Here is a 23,328-nt window from a genome sequence, read left to right on the forward strand (position 1 = left end):
AAATATCACTATAACAGTGCTTAAATAAGACAAACATAAGCTAACATCCTGCTGTAATTCTATATGAACATCCCTATTGAGCATTCACAATTAAAAAAGCTTGTGCAACTTTTCTTCAGAACACTGGACTATTTTTATATCATGCAGTAAACTACTTCAGTGGCTCTTTTGTTGAAATTTCCCACAAAATTAGAACAAACACATTTAATACATCAATAGCACATTTCTAGAGATGCCTAAAGTCCCTAAGCATCTAGTTGCAAAACTAATATCACTAACCTACATAAGAGTAGAATCTCTTCACATAATCCCTTAAAATTCCATTTTTAAAAAAATCAACCTTTAAAATACATAAACCAAAACTTGATACCAAATTAAAGAAAGGGAATTTCACATTACTGAAAGATACAATGTACTAAATGGGTTCATTAAAAAAAATCATGATAGTAAAAAATTATTTACAAAAAAATTTGTCATAAAGAAATGTATCATAAATATCATACATAGTCACCTTAGGATACACACACACAAATGCTAGCAAATGAATTCTATTCTGGAAGAATTCAATTAGTTTCCTTAGCCAACTTACTTACTTGAAGTGATTATTAAAAAGTAAACAAAGTTATAAAACCATATGAATGACTTAGCTCCAGAAGCAATAATATGTCATCCCTTTCCCCAAAAGCCAAAGTACTGCCAAAACTTGGTTAATTTCAGCACAGTGCTTCTTGCTAGCATGCTCCCTGGTTTACTTCCACCTCTTGGGTCACTCCAAACTTCTGTGCTAGTTTGTCTTTCTCTAACACTCTTAAATGTTGCAGTTACATTTTCAGTGTTCTTGCTTTTTCTACCTTATTGTCTAAAAAGTTCTCTTCATCACTTATCGCTTAAATAATCAGATAAAGATAATAACAATGGGTACCATTTATTGAGTGCTTACTATGTATCAGGCACTATTCTAACCACTTTACAGGTATTATTTAATTGTCAAAACAACTTTATGCTGGAAGCACTGTTACTATCATCACCATTTTACAGATACAGTATTAAGAGGTTAAGTAGTTTGTCTAAGGTCACACAGACAGAATATATGTATTTTTGTACATACACAGATATTAATGTTCCTTAAAGCTATTGTAAAGTTTCTTTCAGGGTGCCTGCATGGCTCAGTCAGTTAAGCACCTGTCTTCAGCTCAGGTCTTGATCCCAGTGATCTTGGGATGGAGCCGCATCCAGCTCCCTGCTCAGCAGGGAATCTGCTTCTCTCTCCTTCTGCCCCTCCCTCCTACTCATGTTCTCACTCTCAAATAAATAAATAAAATATTTTAAATAAATAAATAAATAAAAAGCTTCTTTCTATAGGGCTGAAAGGCAGGCACAATGGGCTCTCCTCTATTGTCTGTTTTGTTTTGTTTAAGTAGGCTCCACACCCCATGCATGTTCAAGCAGGGGTGAGAGGGTGCGGGGGAGGGTGTCTGAACTCACATCCTGAGATCAAGAGTCAGATACTAAACAGACTGAGCCACCCAGGTGCCCCTAGTCTCTCTATTCTTACCCAGTTAGACTACAAATTAAACTAAGTCTGTAGGCTGGGCATAGTGAAGAGAGAACGGTACTAGACTCTCAATTCCACAAACACTAGCTGCAAGTAACTCTAAGATTTAGAGCAGAGGCCAGTAAACATTCTTAAAAGGCCAGATAGAAAATATTTTAAACTCTGCAGCGACCCAGTCTGTGTAGCAACTATTGAACTCTGCCATTTTAGTGTGATAGCAGCTACAGACAAATGGACATGGCCAAATTCCAATAAAACTTTATTTACAAAAGAAACAGCTTGGACCAGGCCAAAGTTTGCCAACAATCTAGAGGCATACTGAACCTGGTGTGGAGGCAATTGTGATATAAGTATTACAATATCAAATTACAGCATTCAGGGGCTTCACTATTTTCTTTAAATAACCTACTATAATTGAACTTTTGTACAGCTGAATTTCACATGAAATCAATATTTAAAATCTAGACAAAATACTACATGTAACAATTCCAGTTTAAAAAAAAATCATTCCATAAAACACTAACATAAAAATTACAAACAAAGTAACATATCAATTTATTACCTACTAAAATTAAATCTACCTTTGACAATTCATCAAATGGACAAGACAATTTGGCTATCTCCTTTCAAGGAATAAGGTGTTTAAGATTCACATAACTTATAACAGGAAGTTCTACAAAGTAAAACTTTCTGCCCTATCCCCTCATTCAATAAGATTTTAGCACCTGACTATCTTAACCATTTTTCCTCCTATTATTGTTGGCAACTTCAAGAGCCACAGAGATCACTTGTCCCACACGTCAGCCTATAAATTGCTTGGACAACATTTTCACTCGCCAAAATCTCTTCCTCCATTCCATCTCAACCACCAATTGCCATTATTATACCCTAACAGCTATAGTCTTATAGTACAAAAGATGACCCATTCAAATATAGGAAGAAATTCTACTTAATTAAAAAAAATTAAGGTATACTCCTATTTAATGTATATGGCACAATTAAAAACACATTGAAGATAAGTGTTCATTTTTTTATTAATTTTTTTTAAGATTTTATTTTTAAGTCCCCAAGTAGAGCTGGAACTTACAACACTGAGATGAAGAGTCGCATGCTCTACCAACTGAGCCAGGCAGGTGCCCCATGTGCTTATTTTTTTAACCTGATAAGTAAATGTGATCCAAAGGAGACCACCACCTTTACCTTGTCATTATACCATTAACCGCATCCTCCAGAATTGAACAACTCACTCTGACTCCTACCTCCCATATTTCCAGATCTTTCAGTCTGGTAAGCCAACCCCACCAACTATTCAACCTCTTTAACACATCAAAATCATTGTTCTCTTCACTTTTTCATTGGCCATCCTAACTTTCATGTCCTTATTTTCCTCCTTTCCCATCTCATATTTCATGGTTCATCACTATAACCAGTCCTATGCATTCCTTTCAATTTCCCTGCCCTTCTTTCTCTCAGTTATACACTTCTGGAAAAAAAAAAAAAAAAAAAAACAAAACCATCCCTGGGTACCATCCAACTCTGCCTATTTTATGCCTGCACCCAAACAAGGAACAGAGCTGAATTAAAATTTACAGACTTGCTGGTTGCATTCACTTTAAATTTATGACCACAAAGTTAAGAAGGTCCTCAGCACTACTCATCAATCCTCCTGCATTTCCCCAGTCAATTCTTGTTTTGACAATTTAATACCTCCTCTCTCCTCAATCCTTCGACACCTCTTTCTGTCACTTCTCTATTGGCTGATGACCTCTACTATTATTTCCATGAGAAAACAGAAGCCAACAGAAGAGAATATCCACACCCTCATGCACCAAATCTACCAAGTTAACCTTCTCTGCCCATGTCATCTGCCTCAATCAATTGTCCCTGCTTCTACTCAAGTTCAACCTTTCCACTTATGTACTAAATCCTGTTCCTGTCCTCTTATTCAAAGACTCTTCTCCTGACGTTACCTCCTCTCCCAGCACATCATCAATTTTTACCTCTTTACTAACCATTTCCATCACCATTTCAATGTGCTGCCTGCCATCTCCTCTGTGTGAAATATATACGTTGACCCTTTGTCCTTCTCTAGCTACTACCTAGTTCTCCGGTTTGTAGCAAAATTCTCTATGAAAAGTATCTACACTGACCATATTCACCACCTTCTCTCTAACCCAATCTAATCATGCTCTGATCCCCACCTCTCTACTGAAACCATTTCTCAAAGTCACCAGCCCTTTTCACCCTGCCAAATCCACTGTCATCTTGCTCAGCCTCTCAACAGTATCTGACACAGTTAAACACTTCTTTCCTGATACATTTTGCACTTGGTTCCTTGGAGAATACACTCTCCTTATTTTCCTCCTTACACTACGGCCTGTTTTTCAGTCTTCTTTGCTGGCTCTTCCACTTCTTCCCTACCTCTGTATGTTGAAGTGTCCCAAGGCTCAGTCCTTCATAATCTACTTAACACCACAGGAAATTTCCTATAGCACCATATATATATTCTATATATACAAAAAAACTCCAATCCCTTCTCTCCCCTGACTCTTATAATCAACTGCTTAATTAAGATCTCCATCTGGGGGGCGCCTGGGTGGCTCAGTGGGTTAAGCCTCTGCCTTCGGCTCAAGTCATGATCTCAGGGTCCTAGGATCGAGTCCTGCATTGGGCTCTCTGCTCGGCAGGGAGCCTGCTTCCTCCTCTCTCTCTGCCTGCCTCTCTGCCTACTTGTAATCTCTGTCAAATAAATAAAATCTTAAAAAAAAGATCTCCATCTGGATGTCCCAAACTTTAAGAAAAGCAAAACCAATTCTTGATTCCCTCTCACAACAAACCTTTTCTTCTCCAGGTGTTCCCCATCCATGTAATTAACACTGCATTCACCTGCTTGTTCAGCAATCTCTCACTTTACCACCTATCTAATCCATCATTGTCTTACCAACTATAACTTCAAAAACTTTGTTTCCAGTTACATACGTGCATACATTTGTCAAAACCTACTGAACTATTCACTTAAAAGTGATGTATTTTACTGGATGGAAAAGTTTAAGTTACACCTCAGTATAGTGTGGTGGTAGTATATGTGTGTTAGCTGCATGTATCTGACCATTTCTCACCACCTTCACCACCACCTCCCTGCTACTTGGACTACTGCAATAGCCTCCTAACTAGTATTCCTGCTCCCATCTTTACTCATGACAATTCATATTCCATAAACTATCCAGAATAATCTTTGTGAGATGTAAATCATATTATACCACTTCCCTGCTCAAACTTCTCCAACTGCTTCCTATGCATTTAAAATCCAAAAGCCTTTAGCATGACCTCAAGGCCATACATTAACTTACCCCTACCTACTTCTCAGACCTCACCTCTTTATCATCTACCCTTTGTTCTAGACACAATGGCCTTCCAGAAAATCCTAAAACACAATCCTAAAAAACTCTGTGTCCAATTATTCTTTAAATGTACTTCAAAAGTAGGTTCTTTACATGAAAGATGATGTATCTCACTCTATTAAATGGCCAACAGAGAAATGCTTGCTTAAGCCATCCAAAGAAGTGGATCTGGATAAGTACTTATGAATGTAATTTGGTCTTCATAAACTGAAGTAATACTCAGAGTACATGCAACATTCTAATGTCCAACTGGAAACCTAAATTAGGATCAGTTAGAGAGAGCCTGGAATATCATATTAAGGAGTTTATATTTTATCTAACAGGGCAGCATCACAAACTTAAGCACTAGGAGAGGTTTTATTGTTATTGATGTTTTTCACTTTTCAAATCCTGAAATCACAAAGTCTGCAAAGAGGTGTGGAATAATAGAGAAAATGAGGAGTTACTTTCAGGGATACACACACACACACACACACACCCCTTTTGGTACCTCTACAATATTGAGCCATGTGATTGTATTACCTGTTTTTAAAATAAATTATAATTAAATATACATTTTTTAAAAAAGGAATTCTTATATGACATGGAAAGATCAGAAACAAATATATTTATGCCTTTTAGGGAAAATTTTATATTACTTTAAATACTTTTTTAATGCTAAAACTGAGAATTAGATGAAATATAAAAACTTAGGTTAAATATGTTCAAATAGGCAGATGATACAGACATATACACATTATATACATACAGTATAATATATACTCATACATAATGGTTCATAAATTAGGGAGCTCCTATCAGAAATAAGCTCTGCAACCTAAATTATAACCAAAACTTGTCAACTTTGAAGTAGTTTCCTCAAACACCTGAATAACCCCTGAAAGTTCATAGAGTGAAGACTTTTCTCAGAATCTAAAACCCTGCAAATGATGAAAGAACCAGGTAACAAACTAAGGAAAAGGACCACACACTCTCTTTCCGGCAAACTCATCTCCGGTGGCCTCATTACTTGCCAACAGCTTTGTCAATTAAGTGATTAATAATTAAATGACTTGGAGACAATAATAAGAGTAGGAAATATAAACCTCTATCATCTCCATATTTGCTAGAGCCTTAACATGGCAATCAAGGAGTGATAAGGAATAGAAAACTTCGCAGTACAGTGTCCTTCTATCAGATTAATAAGTCATTCAGGTTTTTGTTCCTGACCTATGTTCTAGAACCACAACAACATGAAAGAATCAGGAAGTGGACTCTATTGAACTAAAGAAACTCACACCCCATCAGCAAGAGCAAAGGTGAAATACCATAACACAGCAACAGAGAAAAGAACTCTGAGAAAGCAGAAGCCTCAAATCCTCTAATCTATAGAATCCATCCTTCCATCAAAGGTAAAAGTACTGTGTTTGCTCATGGCCTAGATCTAAAAAAAAAATATCCTTAAACCCTTACCTTCATCCTGTTATCTGTCAAATCCAGGCTCATACCCTATGGCCATGGCAAAAGATCATGGGAAACATTCTCCTCTCCTTAATCACAGAAAGAACACATTCTCCCTTGAAAAACATTTCCTGATTCCCATGACCCTCTTCCATCAACACACTATGCCTTTCCTGAATCTCCTGAGTTTTATCTTCATTCTATGAGTTTCAAATTCATGCAGAAGTCAGTGTACTTTGAATATACTTTATTCTAGAGTCATGAATGGACACTTGGGAAAGTTGAAAACATTATTTTAAAATACTGCTTCTTAAGCTTTAGTATGCAAACTGTGGATCTTACTAAAATGCAGATTCTAACTCAGTAGGTCTAGGGCATGGTCTGAGAGTCAGCACTGCTAACAGGTGGTCCCAGGTGTTGCAAATGCTCCTGCTTCTCAGAAAACATTTTAAGTAGCAAGGTTCTAAAAGGCAATGAAATCTATATTCACAGATTACCTCCAAAGACACAATACCAATGGAATGCTATCTGTTCTCTCTTTTTATAGTTTATTTCTTCTTCCCTATACCAGATCTATTTTCTTATCCTCTCAACACTTGTAATTTATCTTCCATGTTATTACTATAAAATTGAAAATTCTAGAACACCCAAATGCTTCTAGTTTTAAAGAAAGATTCTATATTTAAAGAAAGAGTAAAGAAAGTTTTATCAGAAAGATTCAATTTAACAGGTATACCATAATGGCCATCCCTAAAAATGATTAAACCATCTGTTCGACTGTAATCGAATTAAATTTTCATTCTTGCTTTCACATTGAGACATATTAACAATAACTTACATCTCAAGGGGAAAAGAAATTTCAGTGATACAGCGAACTATGGGGAAGAAACTTATTTTGTAACTAAAGATAATCACCTGATATGTTCTATAGTCCTTAAAAAAGGAGACTCAGATTTAACCATCTATAAGTTGATACTCCCAGTATACTTCCTAGTTAAAAAATACTTGTAATGAGGATACTATTTTCCTAGTTTGGTTAGTAAGTACCCAGTCTTCCAAACCAGAAACTTGGGAGGTCAATCTAGGCCTTTCCCTCTCTCTCATCCCCATCCTTTCCAGACCCTGACTGAAAGGAGCCCTTAAGTCCTAACCATTTTGTGTCCTAAGTGTGCCTCTCCATTTCCTGTGCTCTGCCTTAGTCTAAGCCTTTTCCCTCACCTTACCTACTGCAACAGTAGGCAGACATTGCTGTCTCCAGTCACCCTTTCCACTATGATCCTTACTCCACACTATCATTCAAATGATTTTTCCAAAATGCAAACCTAATGTATGTTCTGCTCAAAACCTTTCGCTATCACCCACAGAATAAAGTCCAAGCCACACACAATAGTACAAGCACATAACTTTCCTTGATTGGATCCCATGTTGTTTAACTCCTCTATACTTTTTGCATAGGCTATTGCTTCAGTCTAGAATAGTCTTCATTTCTCCCCCCTTGGCTTTCTGGCCAACTACCATGAATCTTTCAGAACCCAACTCAGATCCCAGGAAGCCATCCCAAGACCTTCCCCTCTACCCTTAAAGAGTTATTTCCTCCAGTGCCAACTTTGTAAGTGATAATGGCATTTACTGGCGATTAAATTACTCATTTAATCTTCACAATAACTCTTCCTATGAAATGGTACCACTATTTCTTTTGCAGATATGGAAACTAAATCATAGAGAAATAAATAACCTATTCCCAAGGATAACCAACTGTTAAGTGATGGAAACAGATTAAAATCCCTACATCATACACATTTGTATTATTGTACCATGATAAGTGAATTTATTTACATGACTGTCATTACCCTGGACTGTGAGCTCCTTGAGGGTGGGGATTATGTCATATTCAATTCTAAAGCCACAGTGCCTGGTGTAAAGTAGGTAATCAGTGCATGCATTTCATGAATTGCACATAAAATAACATTCCTAACAAGTCCAAGAGCAAAGCATTCAGAAACTGGTTTCCCAATATTCAAATATGCTTTAAGAGTTCTAGAACAGAGCAAGTTATTTTTTTCATCTAATAAAAAGGATGTTAAAAAGAGAGGTAATACAGACATGAGATTACAGTCCTTGTGGACAATAAAATGGGACTTATTTCCCCAGTAATACTATTTAAACACTGTAATAAGTCAAAACCCAAATGACCATTTGCTTAACATTAACTCTTCTTCTCTTACTAAATAAGAATTCTTGCTTATCATTCAAGACAGTGAAAAGAAAGCCCTAAATTTACTTTGCTCAAGTAGAAAGAAGCAAATCGTAGGCCAGAACTACTAATTGCTTCCTTAAGTCTGGCCAAGAAATGTATCCCATTAGGCAATTAAAATAAAATACAGTTGCCTGACTAAGCATATAACAAAAGAATTTCTAAGGTTGTATTATGGACTGGCATTCCATTATTAAGATAATGAAAAATTATTTATTTTAAACCAAAACAAAAGAAAAATCAAGAACAAAATAAAATAGATTATCACCACCCCACAAAAATATAGGTTTCTATATTATAACTCTATTAAAATGTGTATGTTACAATAATACACATGCATGTTTACAATATTCAATAGCATTCTCTGTATCTCCTCCAAATTATAAAAAAATCAAAGTTACGCTAACACTAATGATGAAAGACCTCAAGACCAAATCTACTGTACTTGGTAAGCTCTCAGAGTTACACTCCTTTGAGCCATACTGAAGTGCAGTAATTAAAACCCACAGGGATGGTACCAGCAGCAACAGTGCATACCACAATACTTGTTAGAGTAATCTGCTCCCTGCCCAGCCTGTACACATTCGTGCACTACAGAAAGGTGTGTCAGCTGTCAGCTGACTTTAGGTCACAGTGAGTTTAGGCCACAGTAAACTCTACCCCCAGACATGTCTTACCATTTCTTGGTACACTCAACCATCAACTCCTGGTAGGAGGCCACAAACTGGAACTTGGATGCATGTTTTCCCACACGCTGCAGTCTCTTCCAAACTGAAGCCATGATGGTCAGTCACTGGAGCAGTTCTGGGTTAGCAATACAGCAGCTTTAACAAAGCAGAGGGCCCAAAGCAAAAGAGCTTTGCATGTATGTCTGTACTTTAAAAAACTCAACTACAACTTGAAATGATGTTTGGGGTCCATAAGTCTTCGCCCTGTTTCACAGGGTAAATCCCATCTTAGATGAATGGCCCAGTCAAGAACAGTATGATACACATGACAGGATGAATGAGAGGAGGTTCCCTCACGGAGACATCACCATTCCACCTCAGGGACTATATGATGTGTAATCTGGAGGACTGAAAAGCAAAACAAAGAGAGAAAAATATGAGAGAAGCGTGAGGAGTGACTAACCACCCATGTTAGATAACACTGCAACAGACAACCTCAGTTCTCCGCATGTTTTTCAAACAATGAAACAAAACACCAACCTCAAAAGCCAGTAACATCAAGGATGCAAGACATCAAGGAAGAAATTACAATTCACACCGAAGACGTGGAGCAACACATCAGGTAATCAGCATCAACAACAATTGAGAAACGCCAAGTCGGGGCCCTATCTCCCCCTCCTAGCATCACAGAAAGGCGAGCAGAGCGGGAAAGTCTAGGGATGCTGTTTAATGTCCACTGCCAGTCAGAGAGAGGAGTGGAACATTTCAAAATAAACTTTGTTTTTCAGCTAATAAATAATAGCCTCGAGTCCTAGAATATGTGCTTGGAACAAATTAAGGAGCGAGGAGGAATGCTGTTGTTCAGTCGGAGGGGGAAATGGATGGGGAAAGAGGAGTGGAGGGAAATCTCAAGGCAAAGGGAGGGCAGTGTCCCGGCTCCAGGCCACTCGGGCTCTCCGCCTTCGCTGCCAACCGGAGGGAAATGGAAACTCCTGCCTGGGCGTGAAGCAATGACCAGCGGGGCAAGTGCACGGTGCGGGGTGCGGTGCCTCCCTCCCCTTTCCGAAGGGAACCGTCCGCCGGAGCCTCCGTTCCTCCTGCACAGAGCCCAGACCCCTGCCCCACAGCTGTGGCAGGCGGTGGCTCGCCTGCGGTCCCTGTCACCCAGGCGATGCCAGAAGACCCCAGCCCGGTCCCCAAGCCCCGACCCCGCCGTACGTCCACTCCCGCCCCGCCTCACACCTCTAATCCCGCTGTCGGGCTGAGTCTGGCCCGGTTCCCTCCTCAGCGCCGCTCCTCCGTCGCCGCCGCAGCAGCAGCCGCCGCCGCCGCCACCGAGTCCTCCATCCCCGCCGGAGCCACATGGAACAGCCGAGCCAGCCGCGGCGCTCGCGGGAGCCGGGGTCTGCAGCCCCTCTGGCGGACGGCGCGCCTCACGCCCGCCCCCTCCCGGACGGAGTCGCCCCGCGACCGTCCCCCACCCTACAAAACCCTGCCAGAGCCGCCGCTCAGTGCCCACCACCCCCTCCCCCGCCTTCCTCCTCCGCCACCATCATCATTACCTCCCCCGCCGCACCTCTCACACTAACCCTACCCACGGCGGCTCAACCTCCGTCCGCCCCGCCGCCATTGGCTCGGCACCGCGCGTGCCCCGCCCATCTCGGCGGCCGGGTCTTTCTGTGGTGGGGGCACCTCATTGGCCGACCTGGGTGTCCATAACATAGGCTCCACCCCTTAGCTCTAGAGGTGGTTTTTTTTCCCCCCCAGCCGGAACGCGGCACACAGTCTACCCTTTAAAAAAAAAAAAAAAAGAAAAGAAAAAAAAATTGGAGCCCAGCAGGGACGATCCCGCCCACTCTTCTGATTGGCTTGGAGAGGGAAACGATAGGCGGGAGGAGTAAGGAGTGTTTATAGTGAACGGGACGATGGTTGCTTAAGGTGGATGTCGGTCAAAGGCGCGCTGGGTGCCGGGCGGGGTTTCTGGCTGGAGTCTGAAAGTAGAGCCGGGACTGGGTTCGGTGCAGCTGTGGGTAGCGTGGCTGCTGTGGTTTTCCCTCCTGTACTCTCCTATCCCCACCCTAGGAGCTGGGTGCGCCTATTCCTGCGCCACTAGCAAACAGGGTGTTTGCGCACGCAGCCTTGGTTTCACCCGATTTCTCCTGGGGTTTTTCCCCCTGACAAACTGAAGTAATGACCCTGAGAACCCACGCCTAGCGTTCAGTCTACTGGTCCTCAACGGGATACAATAAGCTGAGCTAGAAACGAACTGTTCATAGTGCAATTTCTTTTTGTTCTGATTCTTCAGCATTTATTTTTCTTGCTTTGCTCTTTTTCCCCTGTAAATGATTCGGGAGTGGCCAGCATATAAAAAGGATGATTCTAGGCAAAGAGGAAGATGAAATAACCTAAGGAGACTGTGAGGGTAGGGACACTTAACATTTTTAAAAGAGCCAAGGAACCTTTTGAGAATATGATGAAAGCTATAGACACTAACCCAAGGAGAAAAATTCATCCTATCATAAAACACAAAAATCTGCTTTCAGTTTTAGGTGGTTCACAGACCTCTTGGTGTAAAGAGGGCAAAGAATGATGGGGGGTGGGCGGTGGCGGTCCCAACATTTAAGAAATAAGCAAAGTAAAGAAGAAAAGAGACTGAGGAGGAATGGTCAGAGAAGTAGAGCACCCTATAAGCAATCAGCATACAGTTTGAAAAAAGAGAAGGTAGCTAACATGAAAAGAAAACAAGCAGGTTGGGCCACGGAAACAATTAAGGGCCAATGTTAATCTTGCTAAGGATGGAGAACAGAGTGAATGGACAAAGTAACTGGAAAGTTATCAGGGTCTAGGGAAGGAGTCTTTGAAGGACAGGACAGGAAGGCAGTGGTGAGTAAGAGCTGATCCCATCTATAGACACAAGAACAAGAGAAAGCAGAGAGAGAGATTGGAGAATCAGGAGAGATGGGAAGACAGAAAGCTGGACTCCAATAGCTAATTCTATTTCCATTTTTAATAAAGTGACCAAAAAATACCCAAGAACACAACGTGCATTTTACAGAAAAGGACATAGATGTCACTTATTTTGCTACAGTCTTAATTTTTAAATATTAAGATAACCATAATATTTATATTGATTATTTTCTGTACATCTTAAGAGTTCTCAAGTGTCCTTCCTGAGTGGTTTACTGAGTCACTACAACTTACACCCATTATGATCTCATATGGTGATATAGTCTGCATCATTAACAGACGTTAAGTGTACAGGGTTTTTTTAATGACTAATTTATAGAAATGGTCATAAACTATTTTAATCTAAGTTGCCCTTCAAGAACAATCCACATGATGATCAGAAGGGTTTTGCATCCGATTTATTGTTCTTCAGAACTTTTCAAACTTTCTTACATGTTCGGCCTGGTTTCATATAATACTCTTTCTCATCCTTAAAGAGAGAGAGAGAGAGAGACTTTATTGTAAAGAAACTATCTTAAAAGCAATTAGTTTGGGGCCGCCTGGGTGGTGCCATCCAACTCGGTTTCAGCTCAGGTCACGCTCTCAAAGTGGTGAAATCCAGCCCTACATCTGACTCTGTGCTCAGCAGGGAGTCTGATTGAGATTATCTCTCTCTCTCTCCCTCTCCCTCTAGTCCTCCCTCAACACCTGCCCCCCAAATGCACTCTCTCTAAATAAATATATCTTAAAAAATAAAAAAGCAATCAGTTTTAAATACGTCTTTTTCTTGGAGGAGGAATAAGAAGAAGAACAAGGAGGAATGTATAGAACCCCTAGAGAATTTTCTCAAGAGACTGACAAAGAGTTTCGTATAAGACAGCTTTTCTTTTTGGGGGAAGTATTTTTCTTGGATGTAAACTCTTTCATTCTAGCTGCACAGGTAGCTAAGAAGAGGCCAAGGTTCAAAATGATGTAATTAGGGGCGCCTGGGTGGCTCAGTGGGTTAAAGCCTCTGCCTTCGGCTCAGGTCATGATCTCAGGGTCCTGGGATCGAGCCCCGCATCGGGCTCTCTGCTCAGCGGGAAGCCTGCTTCCTCCTCTCTCTCTGCCTGCCTCTCTGCCTGCTTGTGATTTCTGTCTGTCAAATCAATAAAATATTTAAAAAAAAAAAAAAGATGTAATTAATGGGGCACCTGGGTGGCTCAGTTGAGTAAGCATCCAACTCCTGATTTCAGCTCAGGTCATGATCTCAGGGTCTGGGATCAAGCCCCATGTCCAGCTCCCCACTCAGCAGGGAGTTGGCTTGGTGCCCTCTCCCTTTGCTCACTCTCTTTAAAATAAATATATAGTTTTTATTTTTATTTATTTTTAAAGATTTTATTTACTTATTTGTCAGAGAGAGAGAGAGCACGCACAAGCAGGCAGAGGCAGAGACAGATGCAGGCTCCCCACCAAGCCAGGAGTCTGATGTGGGACTCGATCCCAGATTCTTATTGAAGAATCTTCCATATATACTATTTTAAGATCTTTTTCATCTGCTTAGTTGAAAATTATTGAAAAACCACTGAGTATTGATCATATAAATACTATTAACAGTACATTAAAGATACAATCCCTATTGTCAAAATAGTTTTCAGAAACAGATGTTCAGCACCCATGCAAGAAAATAACACAAATTACTTAACCTCTGTAAGTCTCAGCTTCTTATTCTGTCAAACAAATAACCATGCCTGCCTTTCTAGGATGTTAAGAAGAAAGATGTGTAGGCAAAGAACTTAATACATCGTAAACAGTCAATAAATGGTAATTAATAATGTACACCACTGTGTTTGTTTCATAAACAGTCAAGGAAAAAACAACCAGACCTTCAAGAATACTTGGGCAATACTTTGTTGCTACTGAACGTAACTACCTTAGGACTAAAGAAACGGTGAGTTTAATATTATTCCTTTCTCATTAACTCAGTAATTGCCAAGAGTGGAAAACCAATAACTTATGTGGACTCAAGATTTTATAATAACTACTAAGAATTCACCTGCTCTCAGTCTTCATAACCACCTTTCACACAATGTATTAGCTGAGATCTTTTGGCATGCTGGAAGTTACATTTTCCTTAAGGCCTCCCCATTCTCTCTGCCTACCAGTGTATATATCCTTCTGACCCTCCCCCCACTTCCACAGGGAAACAGCACCCCAAACCCTTTTCTAGTCCCTTATTTTCTCAGGTCTTGATTTATCACTTCATTCCATCCCAGGCTTAATCTCTGTGTAATAGACTTATGGGTGTATGTTACTTTGATTGTACTGTTCATTTGCCCCAGGTGTTGAATGCGAAAATTTATAGGTGTTTTATTTAACAGAAGATTTAACCTTTAAAATAATTTCAATTTTGGCTTTAAATATCATCAAGCTTATAGCGAAGATGAAATATGAAGAAACAAGTGGAAAATGCCATCCCAAAACTTCCAATCTTCTTTGCCATGACAATTTTGAAAATATAGAACTTATTTTCCGTGAAACAGCTTTGCTAGTCACTGTTTCAGAAACCTCCAAAATGGGGATTCTAGTCTATGAAATGCAACCAAAGGCTTGAATTATGATCATTCCTGGTTATAAAATTTTTATATTTAGGCTTTATAGTTTTGCAGTAAAAATTGTCAGAGGTATTATTGCAGGATTTAACTACTAATAGAACTTATCTGTGCCTTAGTCCTAGTACTAAGATTTACTCCCAATAATAGCACTGCAGACTTTTGCATTATTTTCCAGTTACCATAGCAGTTAGACTGTATACAACACTACTGCAATTTTTAACTGCTAATGAAATTATTTTTTTCTTTTTAAGATTTATTTATTTATTTGAGAGAAAGAGAGACACAGTATGTGGGGAGGGGCAGAGGGAGAAGGAGAGAGAGAATCTCAAGCAGGTTCCATGTGCAGCACAGAGCCCAATGAGGGACTTTCTCTCATCACCCTGAGATCATGACCTGAGCCGAAATCAAGAGTTGGGTACTTAACCAACTGAGCTTTAAATATTTTTTAATAATTTTTTAATAATTCCAGGCACCCTGAAATTATTTCTTTCAAGCCCACAGTAAACAAATTTACTCCTGACGATTCTACATCAATTCTTCTGTTCATAAAAAAAAAAAAACAAAAACTCACTGTGGCAAGCTAATACTTCCAAAATATTAACCGATGGTCTCTGTAGCAGCTGTTTTTCCAGGTACTTCTTTTTATCCTATTGGCCTTTTTCCTCCTAGACCCCACCCTAAGACACTCTCAGCATCTCACCCATCCTCATGTAGGCTGGTCTTTGCTCATTGTTTCAGGAAAGGAATATAACAGAATGCAGAGAAACAGGGAATTTTCCCATGGTTTTTGAGTTTAAAATCCTAGCCCTTTAGGGAGTAATGAAATGGATCCTTATAGAGACATACACTGTTCAGTAGGATAACCTCTAGCCACAGGTGACTACTGAACACTAGTGTTCGATATGGCTAGTTCAAACTGAGATGTGCTGTAAGTATAAAATACACACTAATTTCAAAGACAACATGTAAAAACAGAATGAAATGTATCTTATTAAGTGATTTGTATATTGATTATGTGTTGAAATTATAATATTTTGGATACATTGGGTTAAATAAAAGACATTAAAAATTAATTTCACCTGTTACTTTGCTTTTTTAATGTGGCTATAGGAAAAATTTAAATTATACATATGGCTCATATTATATTCCTATTGGACAGTACTGCTAAAGACAATAGTAAAACTTCCTTCTGTAAGGAAGAGAAATGGATTTCCTGAACTGGAAGGAGAAGAAGAGTTGGGAGGAAAGTATTGAGAAACTCGATGCTGGTGGGTCCCTGAGAATAGAACTTACTGCACAATTCTCTATTCTGGCACCAGCCGTGGAGAGGGACAACTGAAGGAGCAGGATTTATCTATGGGATCTGAGAGCTGAGAGAGATAACTTAATGTTCTTTTTCCTTGTTAGGGCCAAAGGGAAGAGGCAAGATCCTAAAGAGAAGAAAAACTTGAACTGTGTGTCTAGTCCAGCCAAGACTTTAGAGTACAGTACAATAGAACTTTCTGTGATGAACAAAATGTTCTATACCTGGCTGTCAATGTAGTAGACTCTAGCCACCTGGGGCTATTGAGCATGTGAAATGTAACTGAGAAACTGGAGTGTTAATATTTAATTTTAATTACTTTAAATTTAAATAGGCGCATGTGGCTGATAGCTACCATAATAGACAGTGAAGCCTTATATAGTACCACGAAGGTTCTGGAAACCCAACATGATGATTTCTAGACACCCAAAAGCGTACAGAGACAACAGAAACCATCAGACCTAGAGGCCTTGCTGATAGGCCAAGATGGACTCAGCAGCAATTTGTGGGGATGTATGCCATTGAGGAAGGGTGCAGATTAGAAATCTTGGGGGAGCCAGAGTGGTAGAGGAGGAGCAGAGATCGAATACTCTATCCCCTTCCTCTGACACCCTGATACTGTGTAAACCCCCTCAGTTTAGATGCAGTCCCTGCCAAATTGACTATGATTATTGTCTGTCACCCCTTGTGAAGTCAGAGCCTGAAAGAGAATTTGAGTTATTGAAAAATGAAATTATGCTTCTTGGAAACCTGAATTTTTTTACATTGATATTTGTACCCCCTATATAACCTCAAATAATAATTCTAACAAAATACTTAGCCGTTAATATTTATTCTCTTAAAAGACAGCCTTTTTTCCCCCTGTATTATAGGACCCAAGTTCTATGGTTGACATGAAAGTATAGAAAAGCTGCATCAGAAAACAATCTTTTGGGGCATCTGGGGGGTGCAGTCGGTTAAGTGTCTGACTCTTGGTTTCAGGTCAGGTCATGATCTCAAGGTCATGAGATCAAGCCCCAAGTCGGGCTCCATGCTCAATGTGGAGTCTGTTTAAGACTTTTTTTCCCTGTCCCTCTGACTCCCCCCCAGCCCCCAGGTGCGTGCTCACGCTCTTCCTCTCTCTCTCTCTCTCTCTCCTCCTTGGGTGAGAAATCATAAATAAATAAAGAAAAAGGAAAAGAAAACCATCTTTGACCTAAAAAGAGAGTATCCTTTTGTGAAACTGTTTCTGTGCAAGTTTCCCATGAACAAATCTTCACAGTTAGCCATAATGAACATTTGCACATTGAATCTGAGATGACACTAATTTCAGAACTTAACTTATATGCTAAAAACCCAATTTTGTCCAGTTCCACAGCATCTAGGAAAGGCTAACCTGGACCTGGTTGGTGGAGACACAGGAGCATCCTTAACAGCCTTGACATTCAGATAGAAACAGAAGCAAGTCTATAGAAAGTATCCTTTAGTGATTCAGTAGGCCAATCTCCTACTGTTAATCTGGAGAAAAATGTTGAATGATTAGAAGGCTCAGAAATCATCAAGAATTATTACAGGCATGGATGATAATCAAAATGTGGATACTCTGTATCAACAACACCACAAAGACATTAACCATTTGAATAGGTGACATCCATAAACCACTGGCCCCACTATCCAACCGTGGACCACCTAAATACAACTCTTGACTCTAGAGTATACTTGCTGGTCTGTACCACCCTCTCAATCTGACCTTTCAAATACTTGAGATAATCTCAGGATGATGAAGTCCCGGTACACTGAGACTGTGTATGTCAAGATAGGTATAATTATAAGATATTTATATATCACAAAAAAGTGGATCATTACCAGAACTATTGCAGCAAAGGTTTGAGTTGGAATTAGGAACCCATTCTGATAAAGTTTTTGTGTAATTCAATATATTTATCTCCTATAACGTCAGTAGGGATTCCTGGCCAAAGTCGATTGTTCATTTCCCATGAAATGTTGAGTCTTTGATAAATCGTAAAAAGTAAATTGACTTCTGCTTCCTCTGTTTTCAAAAATTGGAATAAATTCGAGGTAACCAGATAGAGCAAACAGCCAATGTCTTCCTCTGAATAATTCCTGGATGATTATATTTAGTATGAACAAGATAATGAAATTAACATCTTCTGAAATAATAAGGTTAGACAGGAGAGGCAAAGAAAAGCAGTAGGAATTCACAGTCTGGGAGGGCACTGAATACCCACCATGTGGCATTAAATCAGAGTATTTCCATCTCAAACAGTGGGGGAAAAACAGCAGCTAGCTGAAATCAGGCAGAGTCCCACTTGTGAGGGCACTAAGCATAGGCCAAAGGAAAGCAGCCTTCTTGCAGGAGCTTGTCCCAGATGAGTTGAGATGGAAACTGAACCCCAGTTTCAGAGGGTAGAACTCATGCACAGTTTGGGCAATCTGCTAAGCAAGCCAAGGTGAAGAAAAATTCCAGGGCAAGGGCAATAACATGGGAGCCAGAGAGAGCTGCAATATCATTCCAGATCTCTCTTTTTACAGCAAATCACCCAATTAATGACGGGGCCTACAAAAAGTAGAACATAACCTGCTAGCAAAGAAGACACTGTAAGATCTGCTGGATATTTCTTCATATTTTGTAGCAAGTTTTGGATGCTATTTTTAAGTATTCCCTAATGAATCACTGATATTTTCCTCCAAAGAAAGAAAGTCAACTGTTGTGCAAGAGTTATGTTTTGTGCCATAGTTCAGTCTTCTCAAGAAATACTGGTATCTTCAACATTAAAAACTATTATATTTTATCCCTGAAGTAAATTTAGTCTATTTTAGGTATTGAACATATTGCTAAGCTATACCTGGTGAGAAATAATTATCTGGCATTATCAGTGTCCCATTTCTCATTTCTAAAACTTATACGTGAACACCTTTCCCCTGATAACAAGTACTTTGATACATTGGTGGAGAAAACAAGAATGTTGTACATCTTTCTTCACACAACATATGCTAAAAAGTATATATTTAGAGGTCATCATGTGATCATCTTTAGAATATTCACTCTGTCCTCAAATGACCAAAGCAAAAATAGGAAGCCTATTGGTGACTGCTGATCTTCTTTTATTCTTGTAATAACATACTTCCTAGCTACTCAAAGCTACTTTAAACATGCCTCTTCTCCAGTTTTACACCACAGTTCACAAAATGATCACCCAAATCCTGCAGTTTGTTGTCAGTAATAAAGAACTTGTTGAGTCCTTCATATGTCATGCTGGAAAGTGGGTGATGAGAGTAACTGCTCTTCATCATTGTGTACTATGGACACTCGCAATGCCCAGGAATGTTATTTGGCCAAATAATTTTGCCAATAGTTCATTCTGCTTTCTCTTAATTAATTAGTTAATTATTAATTTTCAGCTGATTTTGCGAGCTTTAAGGCAACAATGGAACTTGTACCTCGCTTTGCTACAGGAAGTATACCTTTGAATAACAGTTTTATGATTTTCATTTTCTTTGATGCTATTTTTAGTAAAAAAATCCATTCATATATTAACACATATCTTGTGAATAACTACTAAGCCCAAAGCCCTGTGCTAAGAATTAGGAATGGGGCACATTAACAGATAACACCCCTGCCCTTGTGGAGCTCACATTCTGCATCGGTTAGAAACAATTATTTAGGGGCGTGTGGGTGGCCTAGTCAGTTAAGCATCTGCCTTGGGCTCAGTTCATGATCCCAGAGTCCTGAAATCAAGCCCAGCATGGTGCTGGGCTCCCTGCTCAACAGGGAGCCTGCTTCTCCCTTTGCTGCTACCCCTTGCTGTGCATTCTCTCTCTCTCTCTGTCAAATAAATAAAATCTTAAAAAAAAAAAAAAATTATTCCTCAATGGGGATACCTGGGTGGTTCAGTCAGTTAAGCATCGGACTCTTGATTTCAGCTCAGGTCATGATCTCAGGGTCGTGAGACTGAGCCCGCATCTTGCTCTGGGCTTAGCATGGAGTCTGCTTGAGATTCTCTCTCTCCCTATCTCTTTGCCTGTGCCTCAGTTCATGCTCTTGTGCACGCTAAATAAATAAATAAAAAATAAATAAATAAATAAATAAAATCTTTTTTAAAATTTTCCCTTAATTTTTTATGTTTTTTTATAAAAATGATTAAAATTGTGTAACTATAGTCTTAAAGATATTATATGTCTTTAGGTACTCTTTAAAATGTTCTCTATCTAAAGGTTTTTCATCTATAACTTTACAAATCATATTGATAAAAATGAAAACTCTCCCTGGAATAAATCCACTCCTAGTATATCTAATGTGTTCTGAACCTGGATCCATTTTGCCCATGGACACCCTTCAGTATATGTGCTGCCGAAGCGAGCACCCATGGACACCCTTCAGATGGGGAGTGAATGAAGAGTCTTCTTTCACAAAACATTATAGGAATGTCTTCTGTATATATTTTATATCATAAAAAGAAGCATAAGTTTTCACTGGTACTTTTTATGTGCTTGAATAGCTTTATTCAGATTTAGAACCGTAAATTTCATGGTCCTGTTGGGTATTTTACCCTTCATCCTCTGGCTGGGGCTCACATTGGACTCCCTTCTCATTTCCATATTCTATATGGAGGATTCTGTTCTCTGCTTCAGTGTCAAGTCAGGTGGCTCGAATATTTGTCAGGTGCCTACTGTATGGAAGAAAGTGTTAACTTAAAAAAATACATTTTAAAAATGCATAAAAATGTAAAAAAATTATACATAAAAATACATAAATCACAGCTGAAAACCTCAAAAAATTTAAACTTACTTCAGAGAAAAAAGTGTACACATAATAAAAATTGTAAGCTGTAGCACATGAAATAGCTTATAAGATAAGAAAAGGACTAAAATAGAATTTAAAAGAGATGTTAGGAATCCAATATTGTCCCATAGTCTGAAGAGACTCAAGCCAGTTATGGTGAGGCACACAGAGTAGGATGAGGCTGACACAGAGAACAGTTTAGTGGTGTCACTAACCAAGGTCACTTACCAACGATATCATCCCAGGAGCTCACATAACTTCTCTGGATGGAAGGGACAAGTTTATTTATGCGTGGACCTATATAAACAACTCCATGTCAAGCCAAGCAGACACAATTCTGGTACAACTGGTGGAAGGAGAATGATTAGGAAAGAGAAGCAATTTCCTCTTAGACTGATAGTTTTAAGGATAACTATTTTATTTTGCTGCCAGAGACCTCCAATAGAACAAGGCCACCTGAGAAAGAAACCAAAACTGAGAAAGCCAAGAAATGAAACCAAGAAAATGTTGGGAAAATGATAACTTTGCTACCTGGAGGTTAAGAGCTAGAAGGTATACACTCTTAAGATCCCTTCAGCCCTATTTCTGTGATTTAAAAAACTCCTGTGTTTAATAAATGGATACATGTATGTAAAATTGGAAAGAGGCATTTAGAATTTCTCAACAGCTGTTTTCATTGTGATAATCTAGTTTTCTTAGCTTAAAAGGGTTTCCCCTCACCCCAAGTTGGGGCTGTTATTGTTTCTATTTTCCTTATGGTGTCCCTTTTATTCCTGTGACTTACTTATTACATAACTGGAAGCCTGTATCTCCTACCCCCTTCACCAATTTTTCCCATACCCTATTCCCCCTGCTCTAGTAACCATCAGTTTGTCTTCTTTATTTTTAGGTCTGATTCTGCTTTTTGTTTGTTTACTCATTGTTTTCGTTTTTGTTTTGATTGCAATATGAGTTATTTCACTTAGTATTGTACTCTCTAGGCCCATCCATGTTGTCCCAAATGGCATGCTCTCATCCTTCTTTGGGTGGGTGATATATCCTTCTTTGGCTACATGATATATGTGTGTGTGTGTGTGTGTGTGTGTGTGTGTGTGTGTGTGTGTGTGTATACACATCTTCCTTATCCATTCATTTATCAATAGACTCTTATTTTGCTTGCATATCTTGGCTATTGCAACCAATGCTGCAATGAACATAGGAGTGCATTTATCTTTTTGAATTAGCATTTTCATTTTCTTTGGATAAACACCCAGTTACTGGAATTACTGGATTATAGGGTTTTCCTATTTTTAATTTTTTGAGGAAACTCCAAACTATTTTTCACAGTGTCTCTACCAGTTTACATTCAGTCAGTTTGGGCTACTTCTGATTGTATTTAACTAACTTTAATTTTCTGATTGACCAAAAATTGAAAGTTTATAGTGACAATTCCCATGAAGGCAGAATGGTGTCTGTTAGGAACATGGAAGATATCATTCCTAAATGTACCAATTCTTAATTCAATTGTTTATACCCAGCTCTAAAGGGGAGAGTAATCATCAGTCAACTAGGGTCATTTTGTAAATTATCTATGACAAATTACAAACAAAAGAAGCATTGATACAACTTATTACTCCTTCTAGAATATATTGTTTATAACTACAATGGCAATCCAGCCCAAAGAGTTCAATCTATTCCACTGTGAATTGCTGAGGTCTTTGAACCCTCTTTGGAGAGATACCCAGGATTCACAATGATTTTATTAATGCACTAGGAAAGTTAAGAGTACAAAAAGTACAAAACACCATACACAAAAATTAACACAAAAAGGATTATCAACCTAAATATTAGCTATTAAAACTATAGAACTGTTAACAGAAAACAGGAGTAAATCTTTGTGAATTTGGGCTTGGCATGGCTTTTAAAGATGATAACAAAAGCATGAACAACAAAGAAAAATGGTGCTTTATCAAAACTAAAAACTATTGTACTTTAGACGCACCATTAAGAAAGTTAAAGATTGGGGCATCTGGTTGGTTCAGTTGGTTAAGTGTCTGTCTTTGGCTCCCAGGAACCCAGGGTCCTGGAATCAAGTCCCGATCCAGGCTTCCTGCTCAGTGGGGAACCTGCTTCTCCTTCTCCCCACTGCTGCTCGAGGTTTCTCTGTCTCTCATATAAATAAATAAAGTCTTTTGAAAATTTTTTGGAAAAAAAAAGAAAGTTAAAGATTGCCAACAGATGGGAGAAAATACTTGCAAATCACGTATTTGATAAGGAGCTTGTGTAACTCAACAATAAACAAATAATCCAATTTAAAAATTGGCAACAGAGGGGCGCCTGGGTGGCTCAGCGGGTTAAAGTCCCTGCCTTCCGCTCAGGTCATGATCCCAGGGTCTTGGAATCTA

General features: G+C 39.1%; 1 protein-coding gene across 9 annotated transcripts in view; it reads right to left on the reverse strand.

Annotated features, from left to right (window-relative positions):
* Positions 1-10,960, reverse strand: part of EHBP1 (EH domain binding protein 1) — a 340,487-nt gene extending 329,527 nt beyond the window's left edge. For 5 of the 9 annotated variants that reach the window (XM_045979142.1, XM_045979139.1, XM_045979138.1 and 2 more), the window contains exons 1-2: positions 10,561-10,848; positions 9,328-9,726 (exon numbers count right to left, since the gene is read on the reverse strand). In XM_045979142.1, the coding sequence (XP_045835098.1) occupies positions 9,328-9,431 (104 nt within the window). In that variant the 5' untranslated portion in view covers positions 9,432-9,726; positions 10,561-10,848. Of the gene's footprint in view, positions 1-9,327; positions 9,727-10,560; positions 10,849-10,880 lie in introns of those variants that run through there. The other 4 variants (XM_045979135.1, XM_045979137.1, XM_045979136.1 and 1 more) reach the window with 4 other exon arrangements.
* Positions 10,961-23,328: the final 12,368 nt, after the last annotated feature.

The sequence above is a fragment of the Meles meles genome, chromosome 15, assembly GCF_922984935.1.
Source record: "Meles meles chromosome 15, mMelMel3.1 paternal haplotype, whole genome shotgun sequence".
Taxonomy (NCBI): domain Eukaryota; kingdom Metazoa; phylum Chordata; class Mammalia; order Carnivora; family Mustelidae; genus Meles; species Meles meles.